Below are 25,410 nucleotides of genomic sequence, written 5' to 3' on the forward strand. Positions count from 1 at the left end.
TTCAAAATATCGTATTTCTAGATGGATGAATTAACGATGCTACTTTTTTTTTTCTTCCTCTTCACTCTACAAGTCGTAATTGCGAAATGCATATTGTTGGGAAACGCAACTGTTGAACCTATGGTGACGTGTCGTTCTTCCGTATATATCGGCTCCGTTTTCTTGCAATATCTTCAACGCAAGTGATTATATTATATTTTGAACAAGTAACGAAATTACCGATTCGCTATTACAGCCACTAATAAGAAAACAGTAATTAATATCCTTTGGATAATAAATTTATTCCCTTTTTTTTTTTTAATTAAATGGCAATATGTCTGCAAGTATTTTCAACGATTTGCTAACTTACCACGTCCCGACTATCACTTTTGTTGAATATTAGTGATGTTTAGGCTCGGTTTTATTTTTGGATTAATTCGAGAGAAGAAGGTACTTTGTGCATCCTCAACTGCACGTTCGTTATTCTCTCGGAGCCCGTGAAACACGAGTACGGAAAATTCGACGCTTATTTTTGAATTGTCTTAAATCGGCTATTTAATTTTGAGTACACGCCCACTGTTATGTAAGTGAAGAATCTATAGTACTTTATCAGTTATCTGCGAGGTACTTTGATTAGAAATAACGGCACGATATTGCAATATTGATATTTTATAAATGCCCACCTTAAACCTGTCAAGTACACAACACACACTAAACTTGTTGCATTCAATTCATCTTAACCAACTTTTTCTAGTCTTTTTTTACTTTGAGAAAATGACACGATGTTTTGTAGCGGTCTTATGATTCATAATTACCTTGATTCATAGAAACGATACGAATAAAAAGTTTCACCATTACGGATCAAAGTTTGTCATTATTCTTTGGATGCAATAGAATAAACATTTTTTTTAAGTTTCAAAAATCTCCTTTTTTTCAACCAAATTTAATACTCTTTTATATTATTCTTATTTTCGTTATCTTTCTGTGTCAAAGTTTTTGCTATCTTAGAGTTCTTGAAACTGTTTTCTGAATATTCTTTGTGTATACAAATTTAAAATAATTAAAACTATGTAAACTATGAGTCATATGTTTACATAGAATATTTCTTTTAAATTTTCCGAATTTTAGATGTTAAAAAATAAGAAAAAAATTTCCACCGGTAATTGCTACATTCAATATTTTTGTATATCATTTAGATATTTATTGCTTACAAAAGCGTCAAATTCGTTCGTACATACATAGGTATGTGCTCGAAAGGCTCTTGTATCGTTTAAAAAAATCTACACATTTTTTAGAATTGTAAGATGGTTGTGAAATGTAATATAATTTTATTTTACATTAAAATAAATCTGTTGTATTGGAAGAATATCTTTTTCATTTTTATTTTCAACAATTCTTACTAACAATTGCGTCACTTTTGTTTTCTGTCTGAATTGTTTTTACGCGATACACTCGATGTACAGATCACACTGACCATATTTCCACTTAATCATGAAAACGTTAGCAAACGTTAGGGCTGCATTTCAACATACTTACATATTCTTTTATATATTTGAAATACCTGATACGTGTAAATTTGATGCAACAGATAAGGAAAAGTTTTCTTATATTAACAAGTAAAATTTTCAACAAATACGACTTTGATGGAGCGTTTCAATGAATGCGACGGTACTTTGTGACTTCAGTGGTAGAATTGCAAAAATTATTTTCAACTAATCCTGAAGTCATCATTCTCTTACTAAATACAAATTTAATTCAATTTGCATATTTTACTTGCAATAGGTAAACAATAGATTTTATTTCGCTTTATGTTTATACAATAAGTTTGATACTATAAATTTTGGTCCATTGAATGTGCAACGTGAATAAGTTACACACTTTGTATAGTACTATTGATTTGATGATATCTTCGTCTATGCATTCTTTTTTATCGTTGCAGTAGATATGAGAATTCTATTTAAAATTGTTCGTCACCGTTAGTTGACATAATTAGGCGGAAAAGTATTGAAATGAAAGAAAGACTTTCTAGACGAGACATACATACATAGAATCCTTTCATTGGTGTGATCTATCGCTTCGCACTTGCCCTTTTTACGCGTTGACGCGCTACAAAACTACACAGTCCAGTTCGGTTTGATTCGACTCTTCTCGGTTCGACTCGGCTCGACTTTGAGTCACAACGACTGCGGAGCTATCGACCGTTCTAGGTTTAGCAAGATAATAATAATTCGGATGGAATGTATTCACTGGGAATGGAATGAATTCTTGTACGCTTCGCACGCTCTTGTATTAGTTATTATTACATATTATTTCAGCGTCTGTACATGTTATATTTTAAAATAGAATTCAACCTCTAGCGGGGATTTTTGGGAAAAAGTTTTCATTCGTACCACCGTAGGAAAGCTCAAATATTTTACTTCGAATGCTTTGTTAAAGTTTATGTAACAAGATGTATTATATTTTTACCATAAAGAATACAATTTTTTCATTTCGAAAATTATCTGAAAATGTTCGAATAAGCAGGTTTTCATTTTCGTATTAATAGTAATACCACAACTTCCGGTACGTGGAACTAAAAACACTAGATCACAACAAAGTCTTCTAGATTGCTATTCGCTAGTTAAGAGTTAAAGATGCTAATAATATTAAAATAATTAGTTATTAATAAAAGAAAGATAGAAATAGGGTATTAATAAAGAATAATTTTGTTCTTGCAGAAACACTGCCGGACTACTGCCGTTGCCGCCATCGCCGCTACGAAGACACAAGACAAAGAGTGGTGGCTGAGCATGAAACATCCGAACGCATAAAGTGCTTCGTGTGAAAGTTTGAAGAGCCATGGTTACACATTAAAAAGTGGTTCGACGTCAAGCATACATTATTGGTGGACGGATGGAAACGAAGCGTAGAAAACAAAAAGAAAAAAGGAGAGGAAAAATAGTAGCAGAAGGATAGTGAAATCGAACGATATAGAGAAATAATAATAATAAAGAAAAAAAAAAACTTCCAAGAGAAGAACGTTGAGATTCGGTTATTTTTTTTCCGCACGGTAATCAACTTGAATGTTCGCGCGTGTGTGAGTACGCGTGTGATTACGTGTACGCGTTAAAAGCGCGCGCGTGTGTGTTTCTCGTTCTGCCATATTGAAAGTCATCCAATATTCTTTTCTCTCGAAGGCGCTGGCTCACGTGCGCGGGAAACGTGCACAGTGCGTGCATCGTACACGCACTGTGCTAGGTTACCAGCTAAGAAACGTCGTCGGTTCGGAACTGCGAGACTAACGGTTCATCGACAGCACGATAGAACCGCGATGAAAGCGGGTCTGTCGATAACATTACAACATTGTGGAAGTGATAAAGAATACCGTAGCGGTAGGAAGAGTAGTGGTACCGGTAACAACAAGAGCAACAACAACGGAAATGACAGTGTTTTCAACGGCGACAAGAAATCAAGATTGGAATACAGTGTTAAGTGTAGTAAGCCACGTGGCAGTGATGAGATTCTCGAGCAGTTGCATTTTTACGAGATATATCCGCACTGATTGTGAGTGTTAGTAGGAGAAAGAGAAAGCAGGAGACAGAGAGATAGTAGCCAAGACTCTCGTGGAGAGCGGGGCACTGAAAGATATGCGGACCTTTGTGCGAACAGCTGAACCGGAAGTTGTGAGAACAAGTGGAGTGCAACGCGCTCCGCCCAATCGGTGATAGGGTCAGTCGGTTAAAAGAAGAAGAAAATTGGCGTTCGAAGCGACGGTAACGCGGCATCTTTCGCGATCACCTTTTCTCACCCTTTCCTTATTTCCTATTTCATTTCGTTTCACTTCAGTTTCCATTTCATTCGCAAGCTACTTTCTTTACGCTATTTTATCACGATTAAATATTCGTAACGAATCGGTAAACGGTAACGCGTAATTGAAAACGTTGCCGGAAGGATAATGCAAACAAGAATTCGTCACGTAGAATTTCTCCACAGTAATGAAGGAATACTTCTCTAAACACGGATTTTCAAAAAAAAACCTGGTTAATAATAATAAATAACCTGAAAATGTTTCGTTACACTTTACATTAGAGAAATTACAACCTTCATTCCAGCACTTTATTGAAATTTCGATACCGAAATGAGTAGCGCGCCGTCCATGCTTAATCCGCGAAGGAGGTTAACGCATTAATTTTCATCTTTCTCCAACTGTTATCCGTAGAGATCGTCGGTGGAGGAAGAGCATAAGAAAGAAATTTCAATAGTCGGTTAAATCGTGTTTTCGCGAGTGTGTACTAGCCAAGTTGTGTGGAACGCATGAAAGTGTACGGAAAAAACAAAGAAGAGAGAGAGTTAAAAGGGGGAAAGGATTAACAACGGCATGAAGAGAAGACAGTGAGTGAACGAAGAAAGGGAAATGATAAAGAAAAAGAAATATTAGTAAAGTCAGTGAGAAGCAAAGTTCGCGACGTACAGTAATATGTTGTGGAGTAGCGTGTTCTGCGAAAGTTTTTAAAATCGATATAGAATTTATAAATAGATCGGCTGGTATAGTCACATATGTGGACCCGTGCGTATATGTGCGTGATCGCGCGCCCACATGTACGTGATTTTCACTCGGTAGTGAAGCAGTAAAATTATTCTCGCCAGGATTGACTACTTGCGGAGAAAATTCAAGATTCAGCTTACATTCTACAGCTGACGTCATTACCGGTAAGTTGTTTTTCCGTTATCTATGCGACATTGAAAGGAAAACAATATTTTCATTTGCGTTTTCTTGACCCATCGCTCCCGGAAGGGAATGGAAGGGGTATCGGTGATCGGGATCGCTAAAGTTGTTAGATCGCTTTGAACAGTTGAAAAAATACTCCGTTTTTCCGGAATTCATTTTCACGTGTTAATTGAGAGGATACGAATACTTTTGTGACTTACTGTATGCGAGGGAGAATGAACACGGAGAGAGAGAGAGAGAGAGAGAGAGAGAGAGAAGCTCCGGATATGGCACGGTTGCATGTAAATGGGTCTTTACGCGTTGATTTCGTGTGACTTCTTGTTTACGTTGCGTAGATTACCGATAACTCAACGCTGATGATCTTATTTTACGTACAGTCATTCCAACTAGTGCGCCCAAATGGTGTAAAATTTAAAAAAGTCAATTTCAAGTACGCCTACTTCAAACGGAAAACATTTGAGGATCGAACACACCTGTCCTGCTTAAATACTGTTACGCGGATTTGTTTACAGTTACTAAGTTCACTTGTTGAACATAGCGAGGTAAATTTATATTATCCGTTCGGATAAAGATTATTATAGATAAAAAGGTGCGAATATTTATATAGGGTATTTAGTATATCCGTCGCTAGGATTTAATGATGCAGGGCAGTGTTTACCTTTTGGAACCAGTTTGTTATTGAAATTTAATAAAAAGTGTAGGACATTGCGTTGGGGGAGATAATGCACTTTAAACACTTGTTTGACGTTCAATAATAGATAAATACGATTACATTTTGTTTACTGTTTACATTCGGTCACAAATATTCCCAAGTAACGGTAATGTTTGATTTACGCCTCTGTAAAGTCCCTACCAGTGTGAATTAAGCTTAAGTATAATAAACAAAGTTTGTATTCACTCTAATATTTATTTTAGCAATGTAAAATAGACTTGAGTATAGTAAACGTAGTTTTCCTACTCGTCTCAAGATACTTACTTTACCATTTACTGTACCAGTACAAACTAGTTTTAATTTATAGTAGTCTCCACTATACAGGCTACCTCGCTTCAGCCTTGTATTTCGAGTATGTTAACCTTCTAACATTGAGATAACTGAGAATTTTCTTTCGATGTCGGCCAGATGACCTAGCTTTACTTAAACTGTTAAGTGTCTGATTAATATTTTTAATGTAAAATCAAAAATCATATAGACGGATTTTTGGTCATTCCGCTGTTAGACTGCTTTCATCCGGCTGAGAGTCATTACAGTACCGTTACTTTGATGATGCCTACCGTTGACGTCCTTGTAAACTTTTTCCTTCTTTTTAAGGATGACGTACCGCGATCATTACGCGTTAACACTGATTTTCATTTATTTCATCAAACGTATACGCATTGTTCCTGATTGCTGCTATCAATTATTTGCACAACCTTAAGCATCTATACACGACGCATCATCGTAATGAATAATTGCCTCGTTAAATCTCTGAAAAAACAGGAATTTTTATGTTGATTGATTTGACGTTTGAATCCTTAAAATATCAGCCGCGCTGGACATTATCAACGCAATTTCTCTTATTGATTGGATGACTTATCATACACAGGGTATTCAGTAAAATATTTATTTTTCTAAAATTTTTTTAAAATTTAAAAAGGGTAGAGACGACCTTGAAATAGCTTGGCCCAGTTCCGGAGAAAATGCTTATTTCTTACTTCTTCATTTGAATTACTCGAAGTTTTACAACTCAACTTAGTCTACCGTTTCAATCGTCGCCTTTAATTGACCCCATTCTCTTTTTTGTTGATTTTTTTCAAGGTTGTTCCGAAGATCATTGTCTGTCCTTGTCGGTTGAAAATCCTTATCCGGATGAATCGTCCGTCGCCCAAACTATCGGTATATTTGCGAAAGTTAATCGTCGACCACGAACCAAAAGCAGACTTGAACGTGAAACTTCAAAGGAATTTTTCTGGGACTTGTTTCAGTACACAATGCGCTAGGGGTGATGGAGACAGTGGGCAAGCAAGTCCAGGTAGTGAGCGGACTGGGGGTGGGGGGTCCAGTGGGCCCTGTGGGTCCAGTGGGGGGAGATTTGCATCACCATCATCATCCTCACCCCCACTCCCATCCTCCACACCCACACGCCCACCCCCACGGTCATCCTCATGGGACCCATGGCCACTCACTGGTCGGCGTAACGTCGACCCCTGGCAGGGGTCAGACGCAACCACCGGTCTCGCATAACCAGCATTTACCCGCGAGATCTACTCCAGTACAGCTGCACAGGTAAGTTCATACACGTATGTGTGAGTGTGTTGATATGGCCTCACGTTGCGCGGCTTTATGCCGGGTACGATATAATTAACCTTCGCACGCCAAATGCCGGGTCATTTTGACCCCTTGTACTGGATCATACTGGTACAATTCGCTATACCTTCTTCTATCTTTGGGGGGATTAATCAACAAACATTATATTGGTATATTTCCTAGAACATTGTCTCCAGATTTCTTAGAACATAGACGCATTTAATTCCAAGCTTTACTACACATCGTTATCTACGTTGATTGTGCATAACCCACGATTAACGTTGAATGGGTATATTTACAATTAGCGATAATTGTTGGTTAACTTCTTTCGATTGCCGCGACAATGGTTTATCAGAAAAGAAGTTCATTAAATAAACAAAATTTGTATGTACTTTATAATAGTTTTATTCATATAAAATAATTATTATTTTGTTATATTTTAATCGATTAAGCTAATTAGGTGATTGAGAAACTATAGAAATATTTGTTTGCAATGAACTGTACATGCTTGCACTATCGAAACTTGAAATACGCGGCGCGGACAAGATTGAAGTTGGATACGTAATATACCGTACGGTGTTCTGCGCATGCGTGCTTCCAATTTTACCACTACTGCTACCTGTCGATTCTAACCTCAAACGTCAACGTGCAACGTTGATTTTTAACCTCACGAAGGTTTACATTTAAGATTAATAGTTTATTCAAGTATATATGTGAACATTTGTGAAGTGTATTTTAACGGAAATGTTAAGGTGAAACTGTGATTCTTTCTAAATACGATATACCAGATGTGAGAATAGAGAATGTATGCAGAAAAGGAAAGATTTCATTGAAACTCCAAGATTGTCCGTTTGCATGATGAAGTAAGTCCACTCAGTTATTTCTGTTGCGTCGTTCGTTCTTCTTCTTCATTTATATACCAAATCCTTTTATTATCCTTTTTGAATGTATGAATTTTGGTGTTTCATGGGTGCTCAATATTTGTAACAAAGGATTATTTGTACTTATGTAAACAATATATATATTCTTAACGATTATTTAAGGAACTATGTAAAAAAAAACACGAAAAAAATATCATAAAACAGTATTATTTATATAGTTACTTACCATTCTATTCTGATGCAAAACTTTTATTTTTTAACGTTACGCGATGTAATTTGATTTTTTACAACCCACTGTACGAAATTCTGTTAACAGACCTTAATTCACGTTTCTGGAATTCAAAATATCATATCCACCCCACTGATCAAAACATAAAATTAAATAACGTGTAAAACGCGGGAAAGATAGTTAGGTTAGGTACGACTTGAAGACTGCACAAATGAACCAAGCAGCGAGAAGGAACACAATGTCGTTATATATATACATGTATATACACACCACGGATTATAAATTCGATCGTCAAGTAAATACATTACAAAAAGTGGGGATAGTATAAAATTAAAAAAAAAAAAAAAAAAAAAGATTCACGCAATTCGTTGCTCAGGTGATACCTAATTTAAATTTTCTGTTAAAATAATATAACTTTACAAGTAAATTATAACTGATATAATTTCGATTACAAAGCTTAGTTCACATTCATTTATGAATGTTGAATTGCTGATTCATGTTTGAATTGGTGAAAAATGAGAATAAGTATAAAAACCTTTGAACGGGGAAAGAGAAAGCTAACAGTAGGTCGAGCGGAGGGGAATAAAAGATGGCAGTAATGGCGAAAATGCATAACTTTTTAGCTTTGAATGAAAGTGCTCGTGTGTATGTGCGTGTTTAACTATGAATTTATGTAAAATTTACGGATTTTCAGAAATTTGGTTACATAAATTTTGTGAAAAATATACATAGTTTGTGTCTACCTGCAAGTATTTGAACATATTGCTGAGAGAGTAAATAAGTGAAGAAAGACTTAGAGACGTTAACGGAGGCGATAAAGAAAACTAGAATTGATGGAAGGGGCTCAAGGCTACGCTGATTTCTATTTCCTGCAGTTCTCTTTTGGACGAGAACAAAAAAAGTACATTTCTGCGCATAACACTCAATTATCTAATAATGTACCTTGCTTAAAATTATTGAATAAATCATAGATTTTGTAAGAATGTTGTTCAAATAGCAAATGTTATGATTCAGTAATTTGAAAATTTGAATATCCTGCCAAATATTAATACAGTTGTTATAACTTTACATAATTATGTTTTTATCAGTGTTTCGAAGTTCCAAAGTGATTTTATACGTTCTAATGAACAGTTTGACTCTCACCCTTAGAAACGTGCCAAATTTATCATCATCGAATGCGTATTTTGTTCTATACATAACGTTCTATCGCATGCGCATCATTCATAAAAGGGAAAAACAGTAGGTGATACATGGTAGGGAGATTTTAGAAGTGGGAGGAGGGGGTCAGTGACCGTTACATCATCGAGAACTCATAGTCTAGGGAAATTCATAAAGCGGCCAAACAATTATGTTTACGGATTCAAATGCAAGAAAATCGATTGTTTGATAATTTGTCGGTAAGATCCCACAGCATACGGTCGATGCTATTAATAAGTATGCCGGTGTTCGTATTCACCGCACAGAGTCCATTTTCTGTTAATCCTTCGATTCAGTACCGTCTTAATAATATTTCTTAAGAAAAGTTAATTGAAAATCACTAACATTATTAAAAAGGAATCTGAATGTGTATAAACTCTAAAATATTACAGATTATAGGTTTCTAACCTCAATCTTTTTTTACCTTATTTAAATATCTTTAATGCCAACAGTGATGTTAAACATTTTGAATAAAGCATCGAAAGAACAGTACTATCAGCACCAAATGATTTATTTGTACCTTTTGGATATAGTCCAAAGTATGTTTCCAAGTAAATCTAAAATGTTCTTGTATTCGGAATTGCACGCTAGCGCTTCCTACATTAACCATAAGATCTGTTTTTTATATTAACCTTAATTCGTGTACGATATCTTATATGTAATAAAAAAAAACATTAATTTACAAAAGAATGTAGTTTGGTAATTTGGATGTGTACATATGAATTAGTATAATTTAGAAATATGTATTCTTTGTTCTTCAGAAGTAATACATAAAATGAAATGAGCTGAGCTAAAAAATGAAATACTAGCCAACACCGATTAATCCTTCGGTATAATTCGCCAGCAAATAATGCCAGAAACGCTCGGTAAATCTCCTTGTATTTTAGCAATCTGGCAACGCCGCGTTAGCAACGTCGCCTTACGAAAGCAGACAGGCACATTCACCCTTTGTGATGTTCAACGCATGCGCAATCATTCTACACAGAATAGGTACCGATGCACCGGCACGCGGAACCATGATCTGTGGAATACTGCGACACCGCATATCGTTATAGCCTACGACGCATGCGTGCCGTATTTTGCCACATGTGACAAACTACCGCCGAAAGGTCGTGTATCTACTATTCAGCCATACATATGTATACGTATATACAATAACTAAATGGTAGATTTCACGCGAAGCATATTTTTGCTGCATGACACGATTGGTTAGTTGAACCATCATCAAATTTAATTTTTTATTCAAATCAAAATTTTTACATAGAAATTTTTCAAAACTATTCTCCGTACATTTCTTGGTTAGGTTCAGTAGTATTCAATATATCTATACTAATTTATTTATAAGATTCATTACTATTTATATTTGAATGTTTATACGCAATGGACCAAATTATGAATACATAAATAAATTTCAATGAAAAGTACGGTTGCGTGGACTTATATTAAAAGTACAAATGCTATTTGTAGTTACATTTGTATTTAAGTTACATTAAAAATACCAAGATCTAAGAACCAAAAATATCAAGAAACATAGTTGGAGCGAATTTTAGAATTTCATCCAAGTGTATGATTCTTTCGTATATTCGCGTTAATTTACGTTCAAGTAAATTCGAGTCGTTAACACATTTCATCGTCAGACGCGATGTGTGCACAATGCACTTGCACTTCTCGTGTATTCTTCTCGGAAAATTTGTTTCTCAGCAATCTTCGCACTCACGAATTACATTTCCCCCCTCCCAAAAAAAAAACGAAAAAAAAAACGAAAAAAAAAACAACAACAACAAATACGTTAATACTGAGATTTATAACAGATAATTGTAATGTTTACAGGCCAACACAGAATTACGTAAACATCAAGAGCAGCAGTCCGGTGTCTCCAAGAACGGTAGGAACAGCAGTTACGTATGTCCAGGGTGGTGCAGCTGCATCTTCTGCGGCGGCAGCAGCGGGGACAGTTGGGAGTGGAACTGCTGGAGGTCCTTCAATCGGCGGAGGCGGTGGCGGTGGCGGTAGTGGCGGCGGTGTTGGTGTTAGCAACGCGAGTGGCGCAAACAGCGGAACCGGAGTCGTTGGGGCTGGATCTGGTGCTGGTGGTGCTGTAGGGAACGTAGGTGCAGCCGGAAGTGGAAATAGCAGCGGTACCAGTAACAGTGCCGCCGGTGCAGGGAGTAATAGTGGCGGGAACAGTGGTACAGTGAGTGGCGCACCAGGAGGTTACGTTGCCGTACCCATGGCCGGTGGTTTACGTTATATTCATCCGTATCCACCGACACCAACATCGGCGTCGGTGCCAGCTGTAGCAACGGTGGTCACATCGGCTTCGTCGGCACCGACTCCAGTACCAGCACCTGCGGCCGCACCTGCGAATCCACCTACAGTTAGTCAGACGCCACCACCATCGCTTTCGGGAACTGCTTATACCGCGAGAGATGCATATCGCAGCGCCACCACCAATGTAGGTATTTTCATCTTCGAATCATTTATTATGGTTCGAGCTGATAATCCCATGATAAATGTAACCCCCTCGATTTTCTCGTTCCTAGGTGCGTGTACGTTAAAACTGTGCATCAGATTGAAAGTGAATCGAGAAAGTGGGGTTAATAGGTGTTTTTGGTTATGTTTACAAACATCAAGGAGTTTGTGTTGAACAGAATAATCTTCTGTGTCTGATTGAATATGTTGGAACCGAAACATACACGAAACTAGTGTATGTATGTATTACCTCGAGTCTGCCCTTGACTTTCACTCACTATTAAGCCCTCCCCCTTTTCCCCCCTCTGACTAACAATATAACCTATCTCCTTTGTTACAAACATTGCGTCGATTTGAATTAATCATGGCACGAATTTCAAACCAGACCTCGCGATAAATTTTAAGATGGATTCTTTTTTTTATCAGCGTACGCGAAAGTCTTTTTATTTGAATGCTTTTGAATTTTATCGTAGAGTCACGTGTTCCGGTATCGTCGATCAAATAATTACACAATGAAATATTATCTTATTTTGAAACGAAATCTTAAGTTAATATTTGTTTTTATAAAATTCGATTTTCTTTTGTTTAATAGAACGATCGTAATTATCAGTGCATACGGAATTTTATAAGATATCTATTAGTAGGAGAAAATGCATAGTAACGTATTTACGAGGTCAGTGACATAACACTGGATTTTTCTCATCGAGCATCTTTCATTATTCAATAAACTATTGAAATAATAAATCGGCCTATTTCCTTCCTCCCTTCCTACCTTTACTTAATCAACATTTTGTTTTTATTTATTTATTTTTTCATTTTACAACTCTTTAAATCAGTGATTCGAACTTGTTCGAAACGTTATCTGTTTATGTGTATGCGTGTGTAAGATTACGGTCATAGATGGTGTAAGCTGGATGAATAGTAGAAAGCGACGAAAGAAAGAGGGAAAGAGAATAATGGCTGAGCTTAGACACAATAAGAGTGCAAGGAACGTATGACGGTGTTGTAGGTATATTGATAGTATACCGTCTGCCCTCTTGAACCGGGTCATCGATTTTCTTGAAATAGGTTCGCGCCGAGAAGGTTAGGCAAGATAAATTGAATAAAACGCGTGCGAAAAGAACGTAAGATGAAAGAGAGAGTTGATAGAGGGGATGAATTTTTATTGAAGCGGGTTTTCCTTATTTTTGTTTCAGGTGAACGAAAGGATCGCTATTAGCGTGAGCAGTAGTCCTTTATCACAGATTGGAGTCGGTGTTGGAGTAGTTACAGCCGAATATGCGGCGAATAGCGGTATAGGTAGTGCGATGGCTGGCGGAAGGGGGGATAGACCGAGGATATCTCTTTTACCACCTGCTTCGGTGACGCCGACACCTTCGCCAACAGCGCCAGACTATCAGCACGTGTCCAGTGTAAGAAATTCACGAATAGGCCTGATGCCCGTCCAACCGGATCAGTATTGCAGTCGTACGGCCGTTGAGATGGCTAACCTGCAGGAGGCGCCGCCCTTCAAAAAAATACGCCTCGGTCAACCAACCCAAGTTCAATCACAATCCCAATCGCAATCTCGCTGTCAGAGTTTGTCACCTGCCGACCCCTGTGTAAAACAAGAGCACGTGGTGCAGTTGCAGCAACCACTTAGGATAGACACTAGGGTGGGTAATATGTATACGGCTATATATAGAGTGTAGGATGAATAAGGGATTTTAATGTTATTTTTTAAATTATGAAGATGCGTTAGATGCGTTTTATTAGAGATTAGGGGATACATTAATTCAGGATGATATTATATGGAAAGTGTTTGCTAGGAGCAGCCGACTACAGGAGCGTATACGCCGCAAACAGAAGCTATTTCACCAACACTTCCGGAACCGAATACACAGGAAGATGCGCAGTTCAGAAGCACCAAGGATGATCTGCTGCAACAGATCGCCAAGGTCGACAGAGAGATTGCCAAAAGGGAGTCACAGATAAATAAACTTAGGAAAAAGTTAAAGGAATTAGAAGAAACAGCGAATAAACCTCTAGAAGCGAACGGGCTCAAACGTCAGGTTGAGGAACAATCTCAGCAACCAAAGCATCAGTCTCTGGCACAAAAAATTTATGCTGAAAATAGGGTAAGGGCTGATAATGGAGAAGGTTAAAGCTATATTCTAAACAATTCCTTATCAAAATCAAGGATGTTACCTGAAGAAAAAATAATGATAATATAATTTTAATTATAGAGAAAAGCAGAAGAAGCTCATCGACTCCTAGAAAGGCTGGGTCCAAAAGTGGAACTACCTTTGTATAATCAGCCATCAGATACAAGTGTATATCAGGAAAATCGTACAAAACATCAGACGTGTATGAGAGCAAGGCTTATAGCGAGGCTTCGACGAGAACATGCGGAACGCGCATCTCTTCATCGACAACAGTCACAAACGTACGCTATTTTGGTACAGGAGTGGCATCGTAAAGTGGAGCGGTTAGAAGCAACGCAGAAAAGGAAATCGAAAGAAGCGAAGAATCGTGAATTTTTCGAGAAGGTTTTCCCAGAATTGCGGAAGCAAAGGGAAGACAAAGAACGTTTTAATAGAGTCGGTGCTCGAATTAAAAGTGAAGCTGATCTAGAGGAAATTATGGACGGCCTTCAAGAGCAAGAGGTACAATTATCATCTTACATTATTATTATCTTACATAATTATTTCTATGATAACTGTATTGATTTCTTGTAAAATGATTTTTACAGATGGAAGATAAGAAGATGCGGTCGTACGCGGTGATACCACCTTTGTTGTTGGATACAAAGCAAAGAAGAATTGCATTTCAAAATCGGAATGGTCTTCTTCAGCCAGAAGAATTAGAAGCTCTTCACAGCGAACGAAAATTAATAAACGTATGGAGTGCTGTGGAGCATGAATTGTTTAAGGAAAAATATTTGCAGCATCCTAAGAACTTTGGAACGATAGCTCAATCTTTAGAACATAAGTCCGTTCCAGATTGTGTGCATCATTACTACCTCACTAAAAAAGCAGAAAATTATAAGCAGCTCTTGCGAAAATCGCGGCAACGAACACGTAGCTCTCGGAATAATCCTAATCATAAAGTAAGTTCGCGTTGTATTTGGAACCAAATTAATTCATATTCCTCCAATATTATAAATTTATTATTCTCTTTTCAGGCAAATAATAACCCTCCTAGTATTGGACCTATAGACATATTAAGTACGGGTGTTACGACAAGGTTGCAACGTGAGCAGCAACAAAAAACCCAAGAGAATCCTCAAACTAATTCGGCAGCGACAACGACCACAACCACTACCACGACTACAACTACGTCGAGTGTGTCTACACCAGCTCCAACGACGATAGTTACTACTGCAGCCACTGCGTTAAGTACACCTACGTCGAGTATATGTATAAGTACAGAGTCTGTAATAGCATCAACGACATCGGCTACAACGACGTCTGTACCATGTATCACCACGTGTGTTACAACGTCGTCGGCTTCGACGACGACAAGTGCGAAGGACAATAGAGAAACTAACAAAGAAAATAAAGAAACTAAATCGGAATCTAAAGAACAGCACCTCGTCAAAGTGGAAGTAAAAGAAGAACCACAGTGGTTGAATTCGGAAACAGTGGCGGGCAAGGACGTCAAAGTAATGTACGTATTGTGTTCTTTCATTATTTTTACACAAATAAGGAGGAAACTAGTTAAGAACCAGCTAAGAAAGAAGGCTATTTTTGAGACTTCGTTTATTGAAAAGTAGTAATAAAAAGAATCGAATCTTTTAAACCATCACACTGCTTTCCTGAATGGGAAAGTTTTTTCTTAAACTTGGATTTTTTGGCTCTTTATCTGAATTAAATTTGGTCTTTCCTTTCATTATACCATCAGTTAATAGCTTTTCGTAAGCTTTACCACATGATGGTAAAGTCTCCCTTCTGATTTCATATAGACTGTAATCAATTTTCCCTTGAACTTTTTAATTAAAAAAGAAAAAAAATGAAATTAGAATGATTAAATTTTTAATTAAAATGAAAAAGACACCAAATTAATTGTTATATCGAAATATAACAATAATGATAATTAAAAGTCGAGAATATCGAACCTTACAATCAGGGTGACTACTTTTTCTTCTTGTATAATAATTATTTCAGTATCACCGACGAAGATGAAAGTTATAAAAAAAATTATTATGTGAAAAGTATCAGGGAAGATAAAAGAATGAAATTGGTGGAACGAAGGGTTGATGGCGGCTGATGGTGGGGGTAGAGGAAGACAGGAAGGTGGGGAGAAATAGAACGCTGTGGTAAAATGGGGGATGGTTCGAGAGGGATGGCAAGGGTAGTTATTAGCAGATTGTAATGCTAATCAATGGTTACTGGTTAGTGGATTATGTTTACCTAGGCATTCATCATCGAAATTGAGTCGATCGTTGAAAATCTGATTCCAAGCTACGGGAAAATCGGGACGTTGCCTCTCTTCGTTTATTTTAGAAACAATATGTAGAATGTTTTATTCATTCTTATAATTACATTAATATTCATCTGAAAATATGGGAAAAAATATTAAAGTAAATTTTTCATCCATTTACATTCTTTGTTAGAAGAAACAAACTTAGAATATAGTTTTCGACAAGAAGCTCAAACCGTTTTGGTTCACGCAACTAACAGATCATTCTGTTTGCTCGTTGTGTTGTAGAATCGACGGAAAGAGCACGTCGTCGTCGTCGTCATTGAGCGTAAACGCTTCGACATTACAGTCAGATTTGAAAGATTCTAACAAAAAGAAAACGGGTTGCAGGGAAGCAAACAGCGGCGGATCCGGAACTGTTGGAAATGCGAGTCGGATCAAGGAGAAGAAAAAGGATAATCATGCCACTCCTATGGAGACCAGCGACGAGGAAGCCCAATCCATAGACACCATCGGTAAGTCTGACAAAATCTGTCTCGCACGTTTGCTCTAGCAATCTTTGCCTTGTTCATTTTTATTATAACTATGCCAACTCGCTCTATTTGTATTTAAATATAAACTGAAAGGTCTAATATTTAATCTCTGCATATTTTCGAGATAAGCTATTTTTATTTTTGAAACAGTAACAATGAATTCACTTTAAATTTCAAAGTTAATAATTTTACTTAATCATTTGAATGTTAATTAAAATCATGGTCAAACTCGTCTACATATTTCTTTTCTTAGCTTGGCTTATTTTTCACTAAAATTGAAAATCCTGATTTTGCTCAAATGTAGGTAAAACTAACAGAATACTAATAATATAATAGAAATCAAGAATAAATTATGAATTTCAGAATAAAATCCAAACTATTGTAAATAAACTTCGGATATATTCGGCAAATAATTCACCGATTAAACTATTGAATAAATCTTTAATTTTTTCCATAATTAGGGTGGTAAGCTACAATTAGAAAAACTCTTTTTTTTTTTTGTAATTACACTTCTTTAATTATTTCAATTTTACAGTAACTTCATAATTTCCAAGTAATTCATTGATTAAACTATTGAATGAATCTTTAATTTTTTCCCGTTGTCAAGAAGATTCTTGTTCTAATCCAAAGGTGTATTAAGCAGGATTTTGATCACTTTAAACATTCCTATGGATCTCTTCATCTTCAAACACCACTGAAACAATATGAAAAAGAAAAATTAATTTTTCCTCTTTTATAATCTATTAACATAACGATATTATATTATTTAACCTGCCTTCTTTCACTGTCTCTCGTTGCTGGAGGTGGTCGACGCCAAATCCTCCGCAGCAGTGCTGGCTTCCTCTTGAGGCCTCTCCTCCGCGTTCGCATGACACAACTTCCGATGCTTGTGTACGAAATAGTAGCTAGGGAACTTACAGCCACAGATCTTGCAAGGATAGTACTGAACGTTCAAATCAAGCAGCCTCACTTCCCTTCTGCTACGCGCAGTGTCTTGCCTGGGTCTGTTGACCACCGTTTCGTTCACCCTGGTGGGTAGCAAGTGTCTCTTCGTGTGTTTCCTATAACAATACTGGGACTTGAAGGTGTGTCTGCAGTATCCGCAAGTGTAGCTTCCGCTAGTGTTCGCGGTATCGATGTCGGATCTAATCGGGTCGCAAGGTCTGACCTCTACAGGTCCTCCGTTCTCGTCGTTCTCCGTGGAAACGTTTTCCGGTTCGAAGCAGGATCTCTGTAAACGAGGCTGTAGCGCGGGATTAGATGCCGAAGACGAGTAATTTTTGTTCAACACGCGATGGAATTTCACTGGACCGTCGCAGCAGGCGACGTCGTAGACGACCGACAGCACTCCACTGGAGGAACCATCGTTTCTGCTGGTCGATCCTCGTCCTCTTCTTCTGGACGATCTTTGCCGATCGTTTTCACCAGATTCCACGCTTCTGTCTCGAGTGGAACTGGTCTCCTCCACAGAAGTGACCGGCGATGACCGACTTTGCGTCTGCCTCCCATTCGAATTCCTCTGTTCATACTCGGTCTCCTCTTTAATTTGCCTCTGCTCCGACGTCTTGCTCTGGCAAGCCGGCAGCGGGGATTGAGATTCCGAGGACAGTGTCGGCGAGATTGACTGCGACGGTGACGATGTCCTTGTAGAAGTAGCCGCGTTCGATGTGGTGAACGCGGTGAACGCAGCTGCGGCTGCTGCCACGAGTGGCAGGGAGGTAGACGTTGTAGTTTCTGGGGATTTTGCTCGGTTGTCCATCCTCAATCCACGGTTCCGCTCCATTTGGAACAGAGAGGACTTTGGCGATGGTACTTCCCTGTGTTCAAAAAGACGGGACGGTATTATTCGCTTATCTTATGGAGTTAGGTAGGCAAGATGGAAGGAACACTCTTTCTTTTTTCATGGATTTTGTTTTCTTGGTATTTGGTACCAAGCTGATTACAATCAAACCAGGTCATGGAGAACCTTAGCAAACAAACCTATAGCTTTGTGTTTCTTGCACACTGGATGTGGGCACCACCGTGATGGGAACAGTTGATTGCATCAGTACTGATGGTTGTAATTGAGGCATATGCGGTATGCCCGCGGGTGCGGGTGCGGTTGGCGGATACAACGGTGTAGCTGGTGGCCAGCACATGCTAGGATCTATCATCAGCCTGTTAGGTATCGGCCTTAATATGTTCCCAGAGCCTGTCGACGTCGACATGGACGTCGATGTCAACGTCGATGTAGGCCCTGTTGGCACCAACATCGGCGTCGGTAGAGGCGGTGGAGCCCTCAGTCTGAGCAACGCTGCTCGACATTGTTCCAACGCTCCTGGCATGTGCAATAAATGGGTCGCTAACAATACACTGTACACGTTGTCTAAGGTCACTTCCAATCGGCCTGTGTACATGTAGTTCAATAATGGTGCGAAAGCTTCCCCTCCTGAAAATATTCCTATCGTAAGAATAAATATGGCCAAATAGTTGAAGAGTGAATGCGATAAACTATTTCTAACGAATTTCTAGCGACTGTGTGTAGTAGCTAGCATTGAATTATTTTCTAGTTTCATTGTTAGAATCATAAAATCAATTACAGTGAGTGGTGAAATAATGTGAAAAATATGTTTTTTGTTTTTCTGTAGGAATAACAATTACACTATGAAGGTTTTTACACTGATTCATTTCTCATTAACAAATTGCTTGTTATGTTCACAAAAACTAATACGGATTTTGAAGTAAACACTCAGTTATATATTTTGATTCATTGATTCTTAATCAATTACATTTCAGTACGTCTTTTAATATTTATTTTAAGAATAAAATCAAAACATTCTTTTTTTTATCACGGTTGAAATGACAGGTATCCCAATAATACTTGGAACAAAAATACACTCGGTAATCTTGAAAGAATTAAATGGTGTCACGATAATAAAACTGCGAAGTTTTATGATTAGACCAAACGAAGTCCAAATATCTCACCTACAGATAACCAAAGAATATTTACCAATGGACGAAACGGACACAGAGGTGACCGGTTGTCGCATAGATTGTTCCGAAAGATTGGTGGCGGTGACCGCGATGGCGGTCGCTGGTAAATTCGAACAGGAGCTAGCAACGGTGCTAGGTGTATTAGTAGCATTAGTTAACAATGCTTTCAAATAACCACTATGCGCGGCCAGAACGCCTTTATGAGCGATGAACTGATGTTCTCCTTCATTGCCAACCCTGACCACCGTGTCTGGTGGTGACAGAGTCTCCTGAATTCGCGAGTAATTGTCCGCGTTAACGCTGTCGCCGAACCAAGCTCTGTATAAACTGTACATCGTCCGAAAGAGATCTATTCTCTAGTTTCTACGTTTTTGCATCGTTAGACACGTGTTCACAGAAAAGTCCTCACTAAACGATATCCTTTCACTAAACGAATCAGCACAACACGTTGAAATTGGTAGGAATTTAGATACCAATCACCATTGGTACCATTTCTAATCGGCTGACCATCGAGCGTCGCGATTGCTCGTGATTTGAACGCCAGGAGGACGGTTCTGGCCTTTCGTCTACGTTCTCACCACCGCCGGTTATCACCAGGCACAAGCTTTTTCCAACGGTACATCTACCACCCTTTACTTTCCTCCTCCAGACGGCTGATATCAGCCAGTCCCTGTGCAGCATACTCCAACCCCCGACCAACGAAGAACCGCCCCCAACGAGTGCAGATTGGTGGTGCTAGCTCAATTACGGCAGGGCTGCACGTGCGCCTGGTATGTTTACCGTGTAGAGGATTGTAGCCGTCGCTTTCTTCGTCTTCCGCGCGTAACCACCCCTCCAGTTATTCTTTCCTTTACCCGAGTTGCATTCGCGGCTATCTATTCTATTTGCATCGATGGGAAAAAATGAAACGATAGGAAAAAAAGTTTTTATACGTTGTTGGCAAAAATATTCAGATTTATCCGTGGCAATTTTTTCTTTTTCGTTCATTGCTCTTGTTCCTTGATCGATGGACAAAAGGGAAGCTGATCGTTAATGATTTAATTAAATTATTTAACTACTAAATACATCGAATTTCACGAACGCGACAGATTTGTCAATAATTCGTTTGTGTATCAATTACGCTTAATCACGGTTAATCAATTTAATCACGCTACTGTCTCATCTGTTCATTTAAAAAAGGGAACTGTGAATTGCTAGCGTTAAATACACAATTCTGATTTTGTTCCTATTGTTTGATTTAAAGCAATCTGATAGATTAGCGTTAGATTGGTACGCTGCATTATTAGAATAATCAAGCGAAATCAATGTTAATGTCGCAGGAGGGAAAAAAAGAAAAGGAAAAGAAGAAAGTTTGGTTCGGTGGACCTCTGGGTGATTAGAGTGTCTTCAGGTGCAAAAGCCGACCGTGGATGAAGAGGCTCGTGTTCACCTCGAGAACGGTCTTTTCGGGATGCGTCTTTTGCCTGTCCCCCTCTCGCTCTTCAAGCCCTCCTGTTCTCCTCGGTCTCCCTGCTCTCTGATGTTTTTCATCAAATTAACTCGCGGTACGAGTACTCTTTCTCCACGGTGTTTGCATAATATCGTTTATAATTCAGGTTGCGCTGAATTCCACTTTATTCCGCCTGGTGGCCCGTATACGTGCAGGTCGCTCGTTTGCTCGCTCTCTTCGCTTTTCGACCCTCGGCTACCCTTCTATCAATGAGCCCACTATCTTACTCCTTCCTTCTCTTTCCATAGTAGAGACCATAACCTATGTACCAAACCGTCCACCTGGTAACCCCTTCCTTTCACGAATACTGCTTCCGGCAAAAAGTATTCGATCGAGGACAATAATATGAAATAAATATTAAACGTAAGAAAAATAATTGAATCCTTTCATTTGGGGGGGTTACTGGTAATTAATGCTAATCAATGCGGGATATTAGCCGCGACGAAAGGTAAATTTCAACGATGAGTGGAAAGAATTGAGATAAATAATGGAGTCGGTTGTTCAAGTTAATCGTGGGTCATGGATGCCACGAAACGAACGCGGTTCCGAGCAAGAATGCGTCGCCACCAATTTAGAATGGGACATAGCGATTACGCACATTTCCCAAGAGAGCGAAGCTTCAAACCGGAGTTAACAGAACCCGGTTGCCTCCCCTATCCCTTCGTTTCCTCTTCCATTCGGCCCCTTTATCCCTTTGCATCGCAATCGAAAAGCAACAACTACTACCATAATCGTCGTTTGCATAGCTATTAGTATCATTGCCGTCGTTGTTGGCAATAACAGCGACGATTAGCCAGATATAGTACCGATTGGATCCTCCAATCTCCATCTATTATATCAGCTTTTCCATTCTCTTCTATTTATTTTTAGAAAAGTATAATCAGACAATTATTCCAGTTTATGAACTTGACATCTTTTATAAAATCTTTACTTATCGATCTAAAATATACTTCTAGAATTTGCGTTTTGGTAATGAATTCGTTTATTAATGAAAATTGTCACGTTAGATGCGGTGATCGGAGTTTTCAATCGGCAAAATCGAAATTTACTGCGGTGGAAAGGAAAGGAAATAGCCCTTCGGGCTTGCTACGTATAATCGGGAGTAGAAATGTACACATTGAAGAGGTCGGTATCGTTCCCTGGATCCCGGGGAGACGAAAGAACGCCCGCGGTTTAATGCTCCGAGCTCGGTCGAGACAAGCTGAGCAAACACTTTTCGCGATATTACCAGGATCCGTACGGGCTCTCTGCGGTTTCGTTTCCTCTCTCTTTCTCTCTCGCTTGTAATGAAATAAATACTCACCTGCTCAGAAATTCACTTATTCTTTCTTTGCGTTTCATCGACCCATACGGTGCTATCTACCCTTCTTCCTCTAATTTAAATCGGTTGCCGAGTAATATCGGCAAATTCATCAAACTTACCGCCGCTAAGATTCTGATGAAATTCATGAAACCATTTGATCCCGTTAGACTATGATTACATTATAATAAAAAATGTAATTTAATGATCGATATCGAGTGTGAATTGATAACGATTTTTCATTTGATTGACAATTATTATTCTATCGATGATGGTACCATGGTTCGTCAATACCGAGTCATTCGAAAAGAACGAAATTCACGTGAAACAACATTGATCGTTGATCGAATAAATGACAAAAAGTACGCACGAAATTCTGATAACCGATTGAAAGTGAGTATGGAACGGATCACCCTTTTCAAAGCTAATCTGTCGCCCAATAGGCTCAGTGTAAACGTGTCTGTCTTTTGAACGTGGTTGAAGTGGCGTCGCTAATGATGTTGCATAAATAAATGGACAGGGTACGTTATCCGTGTCTGTAATCGTAGTAGCCATAGCAAATGGGTAGGAAAATTAAATGCTGGTGGAAACGGTGCTCGTTACACGGTTACGGTTAGAGTTGAACGCGTCGACGACGGTCTGGGGTATAACAGGGGGATGGGTTAACATTTTGATGGTACGAGGAGGGGATGGGTGTGGGTGGTGAAGGGGTGGATGGCTCATCGTCGGGCCGAAAGGCCGCGCGCGCGCTCTTCGTGCGAGCTAATTAGCGTCTTGATTTACTTAATCCCAATTAATGCCTTTACCTGCAACAACCCTCGCGTTCCTGTGTGCATTAGACGGTAGGAGGCCCGGTTGAATTTCGACGCGAGCCATGACTGCGTTTTCGTTCTGCAAATAATGGATTATCCACGTACGGGTACACATCGCGTGAGCTTTAATATATACCTTTGTGCATGATCTACTTGCTGCACGCCTGTAAGTGTACAGGCTACCCTGGGAGTTTCAATTGTGAATAGGGTCGAATGTGTTTGAAAAAAAGAGAGTAAGAATAAAAGAATGTTCTCCATGTGGAGAACTTTTTACAGTAATTATGTATTGCGTATAAGAAGCAAAATCGATCGATCAGTTTAGAAAATATAATGCAATGAATATTGTACTATAAAAGTAATTGTTTCAAGCATTCTTTGAAATGATTGATTGCAAAGATAAATTTCCCCCCCCTCGTCCCGTGACAATGAGTAGTCATTTGATCGTTGATACCATTACATCTCCCTCGAACCTCCCTCCTTTTCGATTAACAGACATTGTTTACACGGCTAGATCACCGTTCAAACCCGGTTCAATCCGTATTCCAGTGCACCATTACAACCATCCTCTATTTGCTCCACCTCATACCCATTTGTCGTCGTGAGAAGGGTGGAATCAGTTTGCTGATAGAATAAAATAAATAAGTCTATCGGGAAATAATAAATTTTTCTAATAATTGAGTCTGATCAATTTCAGTCTTCTACTTATACTTAAAATTTAAAATTTGTAGAAAGAAAAATGATAAAAATTTCTCGTCGAATACCAAAATTGAACCTTTTCTATCATTATTCTTTATACATTTGTACATTATTAAAATTTGCTGCACTGAACACGGGTAACCAAATACGATAATCAAATTATTTTAAGCTTCGTGTTTACAGACAAATTTGTTACGGGTGTAGCTTCCAATTCGAAGATTTTATTCGCTTAACGAATAAAATAATTCATTGACTTTTATTGTTCGACTACAATCCAGTTGATTATACCATATTCCACGTTCATTGGCTAACATTTAGCTAATGAAAAACGAAGTTAAATGGAAATAAAAAGAAGATTAAACTCAGTCCCCCAGGGTATCGTTTGCATCGATGAAAATATACGTTTAATAAAATAATACACATATCAGGAAGGTTTAACAAAATATCTAATGTATAGGTATAACGTATAATTTTTTATAAACTTCTGTGCCTGACCTTTTAAAAAAGCAAAGATGGAAGTTTAATTACAATTAAAATAATTATGCGAAAGTGAAAAAAATGGCAAAGAAAATTGAAGATAAAATTGTGAATAGAACACGATCAATCTGCCGTTTTGTTCACGGGTTCCTTGTCTCTGCATGAATCGAAGCTGAAGCACGAATAAAAAAAAAAGAAGAAAAAAAACCACATATTTACATTTAATCATTTTTGTCGGACCGACCGTTCTGTAATCTCATAAATAAGTAAATAGAAAAACGCTTCGTCTCGATGCTTCGAGCGAAACGCTGGCGCAAAAGGGAGGAGAGAACCCCCTTTCGGTTATTCGTTTTAATTTTCGTATCTTGTTCGCGAGATGAATCTGCTCGTCGAACACACCGTTTAAAAAGTACACAATTCAAATGTTTCTGGTAATAACACATCCTGACAATGAATTTTAATCCTTTAGACACGAAAAGTCACTATAAGAACCATCAGGTGTAAATTTTTATAGGAAATGTTTGCAGGAAAATTGTCAAAGAGAAAAAAGAACCAGCATAACAGTCTAGGGTTCCCTAGGCAGCACAGGTAGAAGACAATTTTTCTAAGTTTAATGTTTTTTGAAAATAAAATATGAAATGATTTACATTTAAGAGGGAATCATTCATTTTATATTGTTCTACCGTTAATGGTTGCTATTTTAAATTGGATATTTATTTAAGCTGCGTTAATCGAATTTCCTTCCTGCCCTTAATTCCCGGCTCATAACAAATGATCAGGCTTTCTTTGTGTTTACGTATATACACATAGACGGTCGAAATCAAAGAGAATATTTAATTAACACGGGGTCTCGGCACGTATAGGGTGTTGAAAAAGTAATGATCATTAATTGCGATGTAAAATTTGTTACATGATATATTATCGTCGTGGTAATTAAAATTATTTTAAGCCATCGAATTAATGATTAATTAAATAATTG

General features: G+C 38.2%; 2 protein-coding genes across 8 annotated transcripts in view; one reads left to right on the plus strand and one right to left on the minus strand.

Annotated features, from left to right (window-relative positions):
• Positions 1-25,410, plus strand: part of LOC114876882 (protein split ends-like) — a 36,989-nt gene that overhangs the window by 3,196 nt on the left and 8,383 nt on the right. For 3 of the 7 annotated variants that reach the window (XM_046285384.1, XM_046285383.1, XM_046285385.1), the window contains 9 exons: positions 2,697-4,668; positions 6,650-6,950; positions 11,109-11,733; positions 12,947-13,405; positions 13,565-13,867; positions 13,976-14,395; positions 14,482-14,838; positions 14,914-15,398; positions 16,440-16,666. In XM_046285384.1, the coding sequence (XP_046141340.1) occupies positions 6,670-6,950; positions 11,109-11,733; positions 12,947-13,405; positions 13,565-13,867; positions 13,976-14,395; positions 14,482-14,838; positions 14,914-15,398; positions 16,440-16,666 (3,157 nt within the window). In that variant the 5' untranslated portion in view covers positions 2,697-4,668; positions 6,650-6,669. Of the gene's footprint in view, positions 1-2,696; positions 4,669-6,649; positions 6,951-6,980; positions 7,835-11,108; positions 11,734-12,946; positions 13,406-13,558; positions 13,868-13,975; positions 14,396-14,481; positions 14,839-14,913; positions 15,399-16,439; positions 16,667-25,410 lie in introns of those variants that run through there. The other 4 variants (XM_046285387.1, XM_046285388.1, XM_046285386.1 and 1 more) reach the window with 3 other exon arrangements.
• Positions 17,466-20,221, minus strand: LOC114877092 (mucin-5AC). Its single transcript, XM_029189238.2, has 3 exons — positions 19,674-20,221; positions 18,665-19,112; positions 17,466-18,501 (listed from the first exon to the last, which is right to left on the minus strand). The coding sequence occupies exons 1-3, from the start codon at positions 19,990-19,992 to the stop codon at positions 17,466-17,468; spliced, it is 1,803 nt and encodes a 600-aa protein (XP_029045071.2). The 5' UTR covers positions 19,993-20,221.

The sequence above is a fragment of the Osmia bicornis genome, chromosome 4 (assembly GCF_907164935.1).
Source record: "Osmia bicornis bicornis chromosome 4, iOsmBic2.1, whole genome shotgun sequence".
Classification (NCBI taxonomy): domain Eukaryota; kingdom Metazoa; phylum Arthropoda; class Insecta; order Hymenoptera; family Megachilidae; genus Osmia; species Osmia bicornis.

Excerpts from the sequence above, each read along its gene's own strand:
- LOC114877092 (XM_029189238.2), bottom strand. The coding sequence starts at position 19,992 with ATGTACAGTTTATACAGAGCTTGGTTCGGCGACAGCGTTAACGCGGAC. Across the intron at positions 19,113-19,673 it reads TGTGTCCGTTTCGTCCATTG|GAGGGGAAGCTTTCGCACCA; the intron begins GTAAATATTCTT and ends GAATATTTTCAG. Across the intron at positions 18,502-18,664 it reads CAAGAAACACAAAGCTATAG|GGAAGTACCATCGCCAAAGT; the intron begins GTTTGTTTGCTA and ends TTTTGAACACAG.